A 14,504-nucleotide genomic window follows, 5' to 3' on the forward strand; every position below is an offset into this window, starting at 1 on the left:
AAATGTTCCTCAGATTTTACTTGGAATTTCTTTACATACCGGTCTTTTTCATCCCAAAGAAGCTCAATGGGATTGAGGTCTGGTGACTGCGCAGGCCAGTCCATTAAAGTAAGGATTTTTTCTTGTACTAGTTGATTTTGATAATTTGTACAAAGTTTAGATTTGTGCTTTGGTCATAATCTTGCATAAAAACAGGCTGGCGTCGAACCACAATTCGCTGAGCAGATGGAACGGCATGATTCTCCAAAATTTCTCTGTATTGCTCCTTTTTCATAATTCCACGAACTCTGATCAAATCTCCTATTTTGTGACCTGCAAAACAACCCCATATCATTATTGAACCTCCTCCATGCTTAACAGTAGGCGCAATGCCCTGCGGAATATACACACTACCGGCAATTTATTTGTAGCGTTCATTCTTGTGCCGGCATACAAATATTCTTCTCTTGTTGCCAAATAATTCAAACTTGGACTCATCGTTCCATACTACTGTTTTCCATTGACTTATTGTCCAGTTGGCATGTTTGTGAGCCCATTGTAGTCGTTTCACTTTGTTTGCTTTCCTTAGCAATGGTTTTTTGGCAGCTACACACCCTCTAAGTCCAGCTTTCATCAAATGGTTTTTTATTGTCCGGACACAAACAAGTTTTTCAGCAGTTTTATTGTATTCTCTCATTATTTGTGGAGCTGTTAATTATCTGTTTGACATAGATAATTATGTAATGCAATAATCACCATGTTCATCTATTTTTCTAGGCTGTCCAGGTTGTGGTAAGTCACAATATTGACCAGTTTCCTTAAAACGCTTGATTGTATTGTGAACTCTAGTCTTTGATATTTTCATTCTTTTAGCAATTTTTCTTTCTGAAACACCTTCTTCATCAAGTAAAACAATGCGAACTCTTTGCTCAAAGCTTAATTCTCGAACTGGAACCATTTTAGTACGACAAAATAGAAATTAAAAAAAAATAAACAGTTCAAATAATACAATATTTGTATATTCATTTGCAAGTCATTATATACTATATTGGATCTACATAAGGTATCTACAAGAAGCTACCAATGAGAAAAATTATATTTTCAATATCAATTACAAGTCATTAATCAAAATTAAGTAACAGTTAAAAATAATACTTGTATTGTCTTTTATGCTGGAAGAACTCAGCACATACACTTTTGTATACTATTGTACATAAGCAAATTTTTGGGTGCAAAAATGCATATATCCTATTCTATCCACTTATTTATTGTGCTCTATTTATTTTTGATCCAAAATTAAAGAAGTGCAAATATGATAATCAGATATATTTATTTTTGTCTCTTTTAATCTCAAATTAATTGCCGGTAGTATATATATATATATATATATATATATATATATATATATATATATATATATATATATATATATAGTATATATATATATATATATATATATATATATATAGTATATATATATATATATATATATAGTATATATATATATATATATATATATATATATATATATATATATATATATATATATATATATATATATATATATATATATATATAAAACTCCTAACTGGTTATCAGTAAGTTTTGTTGACAAAAAGTAAAAATTAAACTGCAATACTGGAATTTTTTTTTAGTTACTTTATAGATTTCCTGCCCCAACCAAACCCTCAGTCGATGTAGCAGCACTCCCTTGCGAGTCAGGCTAGAAGATAGTCGATGTAGCAACACTCCGTTGTGAGTCAGGCTAATTGTCAGTCAATGTAGCAGCACTCCATTTCGGGTCAGGCTATTTGTCAGTCGATGTAGCAGCACTTTTTTGCGAGTCAGGCTATAAGATAGTTGACCTAGCAACACTCTGTGCATGATTTACAGTAAAAAAAATTAAAATATTTAATTTAAAAAAATTAAAATAAAAACATTGTTTATATTATTAAAAACATTCAGAATGTTTTTGAAATCATTCTGGTCAATTAAATTTGCGTTTTTGCGGTTTTTTTAAAAAACGATTAATTTGTTATTAAATTAATGGTTTTAACTTTCTGACAACACGCAAATGTTGGACGAAAGTCATTAAAGTAATTAAGTGACATATTTGTTGGCATAAGAATCATTTTTTTCCTTCCGTACTCCCAAATGCAACAATCTATTAAACTATATATATATATATATATATATATATATATATATATATATATATATATATATATATATATATATATATATATATATATATATATATATATATATATATATATATATATATAAAAAGACACCACAAGTGTCATGATAGAGTATTATAATAATTTATATATAATACATATATATATATAAAGTCCCTGGCCACAATATTATGATCACTTACAATTTTTGTGTATTTTTAACTTGAAGGGTTTGTAAAAAGTATAAAAAAAGTACAATTGCAATATTAGTTATTTTTTATCGATAAAACACGTTTCCTTAATAATAAAATAATATTTCAAAATCAATATACACCCATTTTAACAGTTGCTCTTTTTGATTACAAATCATAAAAAAATATTAATATTTTTTTATTCCTCCTTTCAATGAAATGACTTTATTTCAATGAAATGAAGCTATTCAGTCTGGCATACTTTTAATACAGTTTATTGCTGCTGTCTTTTTTTCCTTAATTTTTTCTCTGTGGTGTCAATGATAGAAAAATTATTCAATCAAATCCCTTTTTTTTTTTGAAACCTCGGAAGAGATTTTCTTCTTGAGAATGTTCCACAAATTCTCAATCCGATTCAGATCAGGAGAGTTCCCTGGCCAATCTAAAACAGGGATATTTTTTGTTTTAAGAAAGTTTGTGATCCTTTTGTCTTAATGGCATGGAGCACTATCATGCATAAATGTAAATGCATTGTTATTTGGAAACCATACTTGTATTTGGGGGATAAGTTGGCTTTCCATAACCTCTTGATACTGTATTTGGTTCATCATCCCATTGACAATATATAGTCTTCCTGTGCCTTTACCACTGATAACTGACCCCACCGTAACTTTAGTTGGATGTTCAATAGTTTGTACAAAGCAATCTGGATGATATTTTTTGTTTGGTCTTCTTTGGACGAAGGTGGCTTTGTCCAACAAGATCTCAAAAGTTGATTCGTCTGAAAAACACACTTGAAAAAATCATCATAGTGTGGTTGTAATTAAGTTTATGTCAACATTTAAACACTTTTTTAACAATATTTCATTCAAAATTTATTAATTTACACATTCCTAATCTCCAATAGTCATATACTTTTGATTTTTTGTCCATTGCAATCTCTTTTTTATTATTGCTGGAGTTAGCCTTGTTTTTTTAGCCGGTTTGTGCAATTTTAAACCACAATTTTAAAGCCAGATGTCTCCTCACTGTGTGCTCCCAAACTTATAATCTAGACTCTTGAACAAGTTTTGACAGCAAGAGGGATGATTTTTTTCTACTTTCCAGAAAAATATCTCTTATAATTCTGTCTGTCCTGGGAGTAGTTTTATGTTTTGACCCGCATCGCCCTTTCCTTTTTGGAGAAAAAGTTATGTCGTTTTCTATTTTGTGTTTGATTTTATTGACAAAAGGTTGTGAAACCTTACACATTTTAGCAATTTCATGTTGTGAACGCTCTGAATGTTGTAAAAGTGCTTTTACTTCTGAAATTTTTCTTGGACTCATGTCCTTACCCTTACCCATATTTATTTTTTATTGAAATTTTCCATTACAACCTATTACTCTAAAAATGTTAATAAAATGGTAGTATATATTATTTCTTGCTATTCATAGTAACTTTATAAAATGTATTAAAAATAATAATACACTTTTCACTAAAAAAAAAACTGTTAAAATATAAAAAAAATGTGTGACAGATCAACCACGTTTTTTTTTTTTAATTATAAAAAAACACATATAACTTTACATTGATCATGATTATAAAGAAATTTTCTTTTCTATTTTGTTCGATAGATGTCAGTATTGTATAATAAGTTAGTAATAATAAAATAGTCACCTTAAAATTACTTCAAAATAACTTTGAAAACAAATTATGTGGAATAACTGAGGTGATCATAATATTGTGGCCAGGGACTGTATATATATATTTATTTATTAGGGTACTTGCTTTTGAGGAAAAATGAAATGAAGGACAAATTAAAATGAGGGTCAAATGATAAAAATATTAACATGATTGGATCACTTTTGTGCCTTCCCCAGTGTCCATTTAGTTTTAAAAAAACAAAAACGAATGTCTTCTCTCAAAAGCTTCTGGGTGATAATATGAAAGTTGATTTTGGGTGATAATATGAAGTTTGATAATATGAAACTGATTTTGTTTTTATAATACAGGTATGGATATTTTTAAATAAAAAGGGTAGTTAAGACAGAATAAAACTGCTTTTGTGTGGTAAAAAGAGTTAAAATAACAATACTAATTAAAAAAAATAAATCAGTACTTATTAACCTAATAGAAGTTTTTAAGCAGAAACCTTGAGAAATTAACAAGTTTGATGTTTATGGTTCGTTCGAATTAATCTTTTTTTTTTGAAGTACTTTTGTTTTTATACATTTAAAAATACATTTATGTAAGTTTATGATGAACAATAATCAAATTAAAAACAAAGACAATTAAAAACAAAAAAATCTTGGGTCAAGAAAAAAGGTATTTTTTCTCATCAGAGAAGGTAAACCATGCTGGTTTTTATGAGGTAATTTTTTATTTTACTCAAATAAATACTCTTGTATTTATTTGAGTAAAATAAAAAGTAAATGCATATATAAAATGAAAATAAAAAGTAAATGCATATATAAAATGAAATATAAAGTACATGCATATACAAATAAGAGTATACGCTGTATACTCTTATTTGTATATGCATGTACTTTATATATCAAATGATAATGCTATAGTTTTATCACTATCATTTTTATATTCTACAAAGTCCATAAAGGATATATATTTTTTTGTTAATTCACCTCCTCAAGGTGATATATTTGTGGTATAACCCTCTCTCAACTCTAACTCCGAAACACGAACCTTGACACTTAAAAGTAATAAAAAGCAGAGCTGTCTTACAAAGCTGGAAAAAGTGTGGTTTGCATCTCAAAAACTTTATGCGGTGAAGAAATTAAAAGAATACTTGAAGGGCACTCAACTTTGTGATGATTAAAAAGAATTTAGAAGACTAGCGCTTCTTTTGTTTCTTGATTGTTGCATGAAGATAAAAAATTCCTGATGGACCAGCAAGGCTCCTGAAAGATGTCAATGGCATCCAAAGACTTAATATAGAAAACATAAGCTTGAAGAAAAAAGGCGCCAGGAACGACATAAAGAAAGTATAGTTTTATCTACATAACCATAAACGGATTCAGATTACTCTTTAGATGTCAATTCAAACGCAAAAAGCCTTCACTTCACTAAAACTTTCACAACATTCTTCTTTTAGCATTAGTCAACTATCAATTATAGTATCCAAGTGTTGTATTCTTGACAATCAACTCTTTAATGCAGCATTAGACCGAACAAAAACAACACCAGACAAGCTATGATGATTATCACACCAGATCAAGCTGCAGTTGTTATTGATGTAAATAAATTAACTTTTTTTGTACCTCTTTAATGGAAGCTCAAACTACATTCTGTGAATCTCTTGAAATTGCAGTAAGTAAAGATTTCAACTCTTGGTTCCACTAGTTGCCCATTTTGATGGCAAAATATTGCCATATTTTGATGGAACCAGACGTGAATGTCTTTCAATTGGCGTATCTGGCCTGGACATTAAAAAATTATTAGGTATCCCTGAGATACTTGCTGGTACTGGTGCTTTAAAGGGACAGAAAGTACTTGAGTTCATTCATAAGTGACCTGGCATTGAGTAGCATTTTGCAGGTCTTTGGTTTGACACGACTGCAAGTAATACTAATAATAATTGTAATGAGTATAAGTTGTAATACAAGTAATACTAATAATGGTTGTAATGGGCAGATAACTGTCATACAGAATTCAACGAATTGAAGAGTTCTGTTTTTAGGCATAATATATTTGAAATATGCTCAAATGCAGTGTTTGATGCATTTTTTGTATCATAAGTACCAAACATGGAACTTTTTGGTAGATTGAAGTCTCAGTAGGAGCTAATAAAAAAATCTTTGAACCACTTAAAAGTGATAAAAAGCAGAACTGTCTTACAAAGCTTGAAAAAGTGTGGTTTGCATCTCAAAAACTTTATGCAGTAAAGAAATTAAAAGAATACTTGAAGGGCACTCAACCTTGTAATGATTATAAAGAATTTCGAAGACTAGCGCTTCTTCTTTTGGGAGAAGATGATAGTACAACAAATATTTGCATTCCTGGGGCTTACCATCCTGCAAGATGGATGGCTAAAGGTATATACTGTTTAAAATTTTTGGTTTTAGTCATCAGTTAAATGTCACAGAGAAAGAAAATAGGATTTTAAGAAGAATATGTCTCTTCATAACCACAATATACTCGTGTTTTTAGTTTTCAGCTCCTCTTACAGCAGAAGCGCCAAAAAATGATCTCCTTCTTTTAAAGTTAATCAAGAAATATTGTCAAATTGACAGCAAAATTACATATGTTTCTAAAAATAAAATTAAACTTCAGTTATGGTAGATATTTATGAAGATCTAGCAATACTACCATTATTTAGTGATAAACTTATGTTGAAGAAAAAGTAGAAATTGTAAATGCCTCACAAAAAAAAAACCATTACCAGGTGACAAACAAGATGTATACTTTCTCTAAATTCTCTATAGCTAATTTTGTTACGCAATGCTCAATAAATTTGTTCAACTCTGTCTAACGTTTTTCAACTGAAGCTACAAAGAGACAGTTAAGCAACAATCATCCCAAAAACAATAGTTCAAAAAACTGAAGAAATATTCAAAAATAAGGAGCTTCTTTTAATATTTAGAATAGCCTTTTTTTAACCCTCCTTCCCCTCCACACACGCACACCTTCACCCCCACCCTACCACTCCAAGTTATCCTTGCTATATACATTCTATATACTTGTCTTCACCCTAATAAGTAAAACTGATGCATGTAACACTGAGAGTTGGTTTTAATACTTTTGAGAAATATGCCATTTTAGTCAAAAACGAGTTTCAAAAGGGCTTAAAAAGCAGGTCCATGTCCTAGCATTCCTAAACTGGGTCTGGGAATGGCCCACTGCTATATACATTCATATAATTGTCTTCACCCAAATAAAACTGATGCATGTAACACTGACACTAGTTCATTTTATTACATTTCAGAAATGTCATTGTAGACAAAAACGAAGCTCTAAAGGGCTTACAAAGCATGTCTGGGGGACCATTTCCTATCATCAGTTTCCAAAAAAAAAGTTAACTGTATACTTTTCTTATTGAACCTCGCCAAATTAGAGGGTGCGCGATATCAAATTCAAAAAAAAAAAATTTTATATATTATATATATTTTTTTGTCTCATGAAAAAAAAAAAAAATAAAAACTTTTTCTTTCAAGGTTTTTAAATTTTTATTTTGTTTTCCTTCCTTTTTTCTGTTTTCTTTAGTTTATTTTTTCGAATTCGTTCTTTTTTTCTGTTTTTTTTTTTTTTTTTTTTTTTACATGTTTTCTTTTTTTCTGTTTTCTTTTTTTTTTTCTTTGCACTTAATCAAACTTCTTTTGTTTGTTTGTGCTTTTTAAATTTTTTAGGTGTCACTCCATTGATTAGTTTGTAACTATATGTGTGACTCCTAGTGGCGTAGGAAGGTTTTTAAATGTTTGAAATAACCAACTTTTAAACAAGAAGAATATTCCAAATTATTTTACGTTCATATGTATGACAAAAAGATTCTTCACATAAAAAAATTACTGTGATAGGAGAATGGGAACAAGAAACCCTAAAATCTTAGCCCCCTTCCCTAAACGTGAGGGTAATGAGTTGGATTATTTATTTTTTCATAAATATAAACTTGTTATGTAGAGTAAAACCGGGTCAAACCGCACACCATATCATTCCGCACACTGATCGAAATTATCAAATAGAAGCTAAACGGGTATGGCTATAAAAAAAATAAAAATAAATTCAAATACAGAACTATCTACTCTATTCAAATTGATAAAATTATATACCGATTCAACTCCATTTTATTCTTTTTTTATACAATTTTAACGGGGAGTAAAAATTTTTTATACATTTTTTATCCTTGCGAACAAAATGGCGCTTGAACCGAAACTGATATAAAAATCATTATAGCGCAATCTTGTTGGAAATTAGAACAGCCGTGGCGCAGTGTTAGCGCACTTGCCTCAAACAAAGGATCCGTGGTTCAAACCCCACCTCTAGTCCAAGTTTTACGACATCGGTTAGGAAGGAGGCGTCTTCCAATTAAATGCTCATCCGCGGTGCTCTGTGATAAGACCGTAAGGACTTTTTGGGGCACCTAAATAAAATTGAAAAAATAAAAATAATTTTAATTCTGATAGTATAATTTTTATGCAGCTAGAACAAAAAGTTAAATCAAAAAAGTATAAGTAAAAGCATCTAAAAGAGTCGCTTCTTGTACGCCAGAAATAATTGATAGTTATTTTGAATGCGTCGCCAAGCAATATCAACAGACTGATATAACTTCTGGGTCGCATATTTGGAATTGTGATGAAACAGGCTTTTTGGGTGATCAAGGCAAAGCAACCATAGTGTGTCGAAAAGGAACAAGACGTGCATTTAAACTTACTGGGAACAATGAAAAAATTCATTATACTGTAAAAAAAATTGTTGAAACGCTGATGGGTATTTTGCACCACCATTTGTGACAAAGCCTAAAGAAACTTTCGTTCTGACTGGGCAAGAGGTGGTCCACTTGGCACCAAATATTCCATTTCAAAATCAGTTTGGATGGCGCACGATACGGTTATTGAATGGCTGAAAGATTGTATGTAATTATACCCGAAACTGAGTAAATTAGTGGTATTCATATTTTAGTATTAGATGGGCATACAAATCACATGACTTTGGAAGCGGTTTTGCTGTGCAAAAAACACAATATAGTCTTGATTTGTCAGCCAGAGCATTCTTCACATATTCTACAACCATTGGATAGATGTCAAGCAAGCATGGAAAGAAATTCTTACAAAGTATTAAAAAATTTAAGAATTTAGATAAACAAAATTTTCCACCGTTGCTCAAACTGCTGTACGAGAGTGGTAAATGTTTTACACGCTTGCATGCAATCGCTGGTTTCCAGTACACTGGCTTATTTCCACTTTATAAAAACAACTTAAATCATACGGCATTATCAATCACACAAACGTTTAATCCACCTTTATCAACTTTAGCAGCCTCTGCAGCACCGACACCATCTTGCTCAGACACAGCATCATAATCTTCAATAACCGCCGCACCACGTACTCCAACTACACACCGATTACCATCTTTCTCATCTACACCAGTTTCAAGTTTTGATAGGTATCAAGCATGTGTTGAGCGTTGCAAAAACAGTACCGAGATAGAGTTGAAGCAGTTTTTTCAAGCCAGAAACCAATCGCATGTTAAGAAATCGAAGCAGTGCAACATGTCAAAACTTGGCGGAAAATGTATTACCGAAGAAAATGTGATCAAGTTCCTCAAACCAAAAGATAAAAAAGAACAAAGGAAGCCGTGAAAGTTGCTAAACTTAACGCAAAGCGTAGACTTTCTATGCCAAGTACTCAAACGCCCGAGCATAACAATGCTGAGCAACCTCAGCAAAACAATAATGAAGAACAAGTACCAGCAGCCAAACGATTAAAAGTTGCAAAATGTAAAAAGTGTAGAGTACAGTTACACACAGAAATGTTGCAATGCGAGAGTTGGATGAGTCGGGAACTGTTGTGCAAAGAAGCATGTTTACCAAAGAAATATGTTGTTGGACTAAATATTTTTGTTACAAAAAATGTAAAAACTTAAATATAGTTTCTTAAATATAAGTTTTTTTAATTTAAAATAAATTTTTTTTTTTTTTAAATTCTTAATTGTTTTCTCAAATGTGCAATTTTGAATCAGAATGTCGCCTAAAACCGCACCTTTTTTTTTTTCTTTACATTTAATAGTTTCGATAATTTTATTATTATTTTTTTAACATATATTTATATTATCTTATGTAGTTTTTTATTACCTATCTAATAAAAGAAATAAAAAAGATATTTTATTTTTATTGATAAGTGTGTGGTTTGACCCGGTTTTACTCCATTCATCGACAGATTTGAAACTTTATATTTAAATTATTCAGTGGTTTGTTTTTATGACCATGTAAATTTTGTGGCCCCCTCTAATTGAAGGGTGTGTGTGTTCTTTACATGGTCTTAAAAACTGAACGCTGAATAATTTAAACATAAAATTTGAAATCTGTCGATGAATACATAACTAGTTTATAATAACGAAAAAATAAATAATTCAACTCATTGCCCTCACGTTTAGGGTAGGGGGGGAGGGGGTAAGATTTTAGGGTTTCTTGTTCCCATTCTCCTATCACAGTAATTTTTTTTTGTGAAGAATTTCTTCGTTATACATATAAACGTAAAAAAATTTGAAATATTCTTTTTGTTTAAAAGTTGGTTATTTCAAACATTTAAAAACCTTCCTATGCCAATGGGGACACCTATTTCTTTAAACTTACGGTGAATCTTGTAAATTTTATTATTAGCTCAATCTGTTTGTAAAGGTTTTAATTTGTTTAATGTTTTAGTTCTCAATTAATCATGTAATACAAATTTTTTTTAGATAAATTTTTTTCAAGATCATACAAAAGTCATTATATGTCCAAAAATGGATGCCTTTTCTTACATTGACGAAAATCGTAATTTTCGAACTTATAAACTTAGTGGAATTGAGAAACATGGATGTACACGTGAAGTGTTTGTGCGCTTGCGTTACGCAAAGACGATGGTAGAAAGACTCTCAAAAAAACTAGCAGAAGAAAAAAAAGAAAAACTATCTGCTATTTAAATTATTGGTATAGGGACCTGAATCGGGTACAGTATTACATTTATAAATGCTTCAGAAATAAGCTGAATTCCTGGTGTGTGCATACAGAGGGTTTGAATTTTTTTACATACCAATCTGTCATTTAAGAATTGCTATTTTGAAAGTGCTAATCCGATGGTACATAAATTATGACAAAAAATTCTTATGCACTTAGAACTTTTTTGAATTCCAATTAGTATAATTAAGTTAACGGAATTTCTATAAATTCTATCAATGTATAAATAAAAATTAAAGTATGGTTGTGTATATAGATATTGTTTTACGCGACTTTTTTTTATCTAGTAATATGTATTATGTATTTGTCAACATTCAGAAATATTGGTTGTATATAATAACATACCTCTTTAAGCCCTATTGAATCTATATTTAACCATTAAAATCATTTCCTTCAAAAGTTGAGTATCAAATAAAAAAGCTTTATCTTTTATTGATAACATTTTCATGAACTTCTTCCATCCTGATAACTTCTGGTAATCTAGTAATCTTAACCACATGAGACAGTTAGTCTGTATTCTTGGTAACCCGCCCAATAGTAATAAAGATATAAAAAGAGATTATTTTTTTTTTGATACCGATTCTTTTACATACATTTTTACATTTTTTTCACGAAAAATATTTGAAAAAGTATTAGACAGCCTTACGAGGAATAAGTAAACAAGTAAATCAATCTTTAATCTAAACCCTGGTATACTTCCTTAAATCTGCTAAAACCAAACTTTATAAAAACTAGGTCAAATGATATTAAATTGAAAAATCATCTACCACTTACTAAATTTAAGTCGTTCAGAAATAGTGTTACATATATTGATCAATATTGAGATGTTCTAAAATATTGCGCTATGCATCGTTTTTTAATAACAACCTCAATAATGTAAGGAATACTTGGAAACTATTTAAGGAAAATCATAAAATCAAACCTTTAGTTAATACCGAATCTTTAAATCTCAAAATTTTAATGAAAATGTTATCTCAGATTCAGGCGCGAATCCGGCGTTTTTTGGTTTTTGATATTTTTAATTTTGATATACTTTAATATTAAGCATAACTTTCAGACAGGGAGCAAACTCCAAACATGTTTATACTTTTGTCAAATAAATATGCATTTGCGAAAAATTGCGCTCATTGGAACCTGGGAACAAAAAGATCCATAATTTGCGACGCCCTGCCCTAACGTGAGAGCAAAAAAATTTTTTTTTTATTTACTATTCTCAACTAAATTATTACTTGTTGATAAATTTAAAATTTCATAAGATAATTTTTTAGCGTATGAAACATGCAAAGTTTGAACCCCTCTCAATTTGAGGGAGTTACAAATTTCTTGTCATCATAATTTTTGAACACCAAAAGATTATAAAACTTGAAATAAAGACTAAATTTTATCAATAGGCCGGATGAATAACAAAAAGCAGTTGCTTTTACTCAGCCTTTTTGGAGTAATTGCTCAGCTTTACGTGAACAAAAGTTTGAGCAAAAACGCTCAGATTTTTATTCACGTAAAGCTGAGCAATTTACTCCAAAAACGCCGAGTAATTGTTCAGCTATACGCGAATTAAAATTTAAGCAAAATTGCTTAAATATACGTAAAGCTGAGCAAAAAGTAAAAGCAATTACTTATTTTTATTCACCCGGCCTAATGAATTTTAATTTAATTAAGAATAGTTTAAAAAAATATTTTATCAACAACGGGAATCGCAAATTCTATTTTGTTCCCAGGTTCCAATCATCGCAATTTTTTACAAAGTATCTTTATTTGACAAGTATTTAAAAAAGATAACATAAATGTTTGGAGTTTGCTCCATGTCTGGAAGTTAGCTATCTCAAACACCATAAAATGCTGGATCCGCCCCTGAGTTCTTACTACTGTTGCTAATATATTTGATAATTATTTTGCTACTATTTGAGACAAACTACTTATAAAAACGTTCTTAAAATTCTTAACACTTTTTCTTTTTTCATTGATTATGTGGCTAAAAAAATTAGGTATCCGATTTCATAAAAAGCACTTTTAAAAATAAGAAAACTCTTGTTCACAATAGTCCCTTTCGCCCCCCCCCTTCCCCTCTAAGCGACCTGCAATAGTCTTCCTACTTTTTAATAATCTTTAAAATTATTATCTTTAAAAAAAATTATCACCAAAATTTTATATACTATGATAAAGAATTCTTTCAACAATAAATTTTTTTTCCAGAAGCTTTTACATTAGCCAAAGTAACTCTAACTTTAGATCAAGTTCTCTTCTTTCCAACTGAAGTAAACTTTTTGAAAGCAATATTCCACAAATTCTTTTGATACAAAAGACAAACAATTTTACAAACAATGATATTGTTTTCGTTTCAAATACTCGATAACTCATCCCTTAACAAAGAAGACTAAACAACCCCTTGACAATAAATTGTTGACCTAAGAAAGACATTTGGTCGCATGAGAGTTATTGGAATATATCAGGATTTTACTAATTTCTTTATCTAAAATTAATAACATGGTTTCGTTTGGTAAACTTAATGACATGTTTTTATTAAAATCAGTTTAATAGCATGATTTTGTATTTGTTTAATTAGATTGAAATTTAGATTAAAGTCTTTTGTATTGCTTAAACAATTTTTTGAAATAATATAAATAAAATTTGGACAAGTGTTCTCAACTAAACAAAGCAAATATATAACGGTACTAAAAACTCAGCCTTAAGTTCTATAACTTTATTATTCCTTTTGATTGTTTAAAGTTCATTTTTTTATTGATATTAAAACTTAAAATAAAATAGTTTATACATGCTAAAACATGTGTAAAACGCTAAAACCTAACATAGTAGTGAGTTCTGATATTTTTAATTTGAACAATTCATCAGAAGTTTGAAAAGATCTCATTACGTTTTTACAAGTTTTATTCAACTTTAAATTGAATTTTATTCAACTAAAAATAAAAATAGTAATACTCAAGGGCAATTTTAGGATTAAAAGAAAGTGAGGGGGGGGGGGAGGGAGACCTATAAAAGTGCTGACCTTTTAATTAAAAAAAAAGCCTTAAAATCGATTGAATAAGAACTGATTAATTCTTGAAAAACCAACTAAAAGTTGAACATGACCTTCTTTGGGGGATGACTCCCCGCACACACACACTTAAAACCAACCATAGTAATATCATTAAGTTATATCATATATAAGCTTAAAGGAAATTATACCATGTTTGGCTATATAATGTAACTTTTGTCCAAAATATACATTCTCTCAGTTTTTTAAACTTTCAGTATTAAAGGTTTAAATATGTTATAAAATACTTTCAAAACTAAAATGTTGCAAAATAACGAGTAAAATGTTTTTTTTATTATAGGGGTTATCCATAAATTATGCTACGCCCTGGGGAGGAGGGGGGACTGTTTGTGGTTTGTGACGACTCATACGGGACAAGTTATTTAAAGAGTTAAAAAATTGTGACGAGGATGGGGGAGGGGGGGAGAGGGGTTAAAAACTAAAAAAAAAAACTTCACGTAAAAAAATATTTATAGCT

At 29.8% G+C, this 14,504-nt stretch overlaps 1 protein-coding gene across 1 annotated transcript in view; it reads left to right on the forward strand.

Annotated features, from left to right (window-relative positions):
- Positions 1-11,335, forward strand: part of LOC136071951 (serine/threonine-protein kinase PLK1-like) — a 49,818-nt gene extending 38,483 nt beyond the window's left edge. The window contains exon 12 of the mRNA XM_065797893.1: positions 10,737-11,335. Within this exon, the coding sequence (XP_065653965.1) occupies positions 10,737-10,961 (225 nt within the window). The 3' untranslated portion in view covers positions 10,962-11,335. The remainder of the gene's footprint in view (positions 1-10,736) is intronic.
- Positions 11,336-14,504: the final 3,169 nt, after the last annotated feature.

This window comes from Hydra vulgaris, chromosome 05, assembly GCF_038396675.1.
Source record: "Hydra vulgaris chromosome 05, alternate assembly HydraT2T_AEP".
NCBI lineage: Eukaryota > Metazoa > Cnidaria > Hydrozoa > Anthoathecata > Hydridae > Hydra > Hydra vulgaris.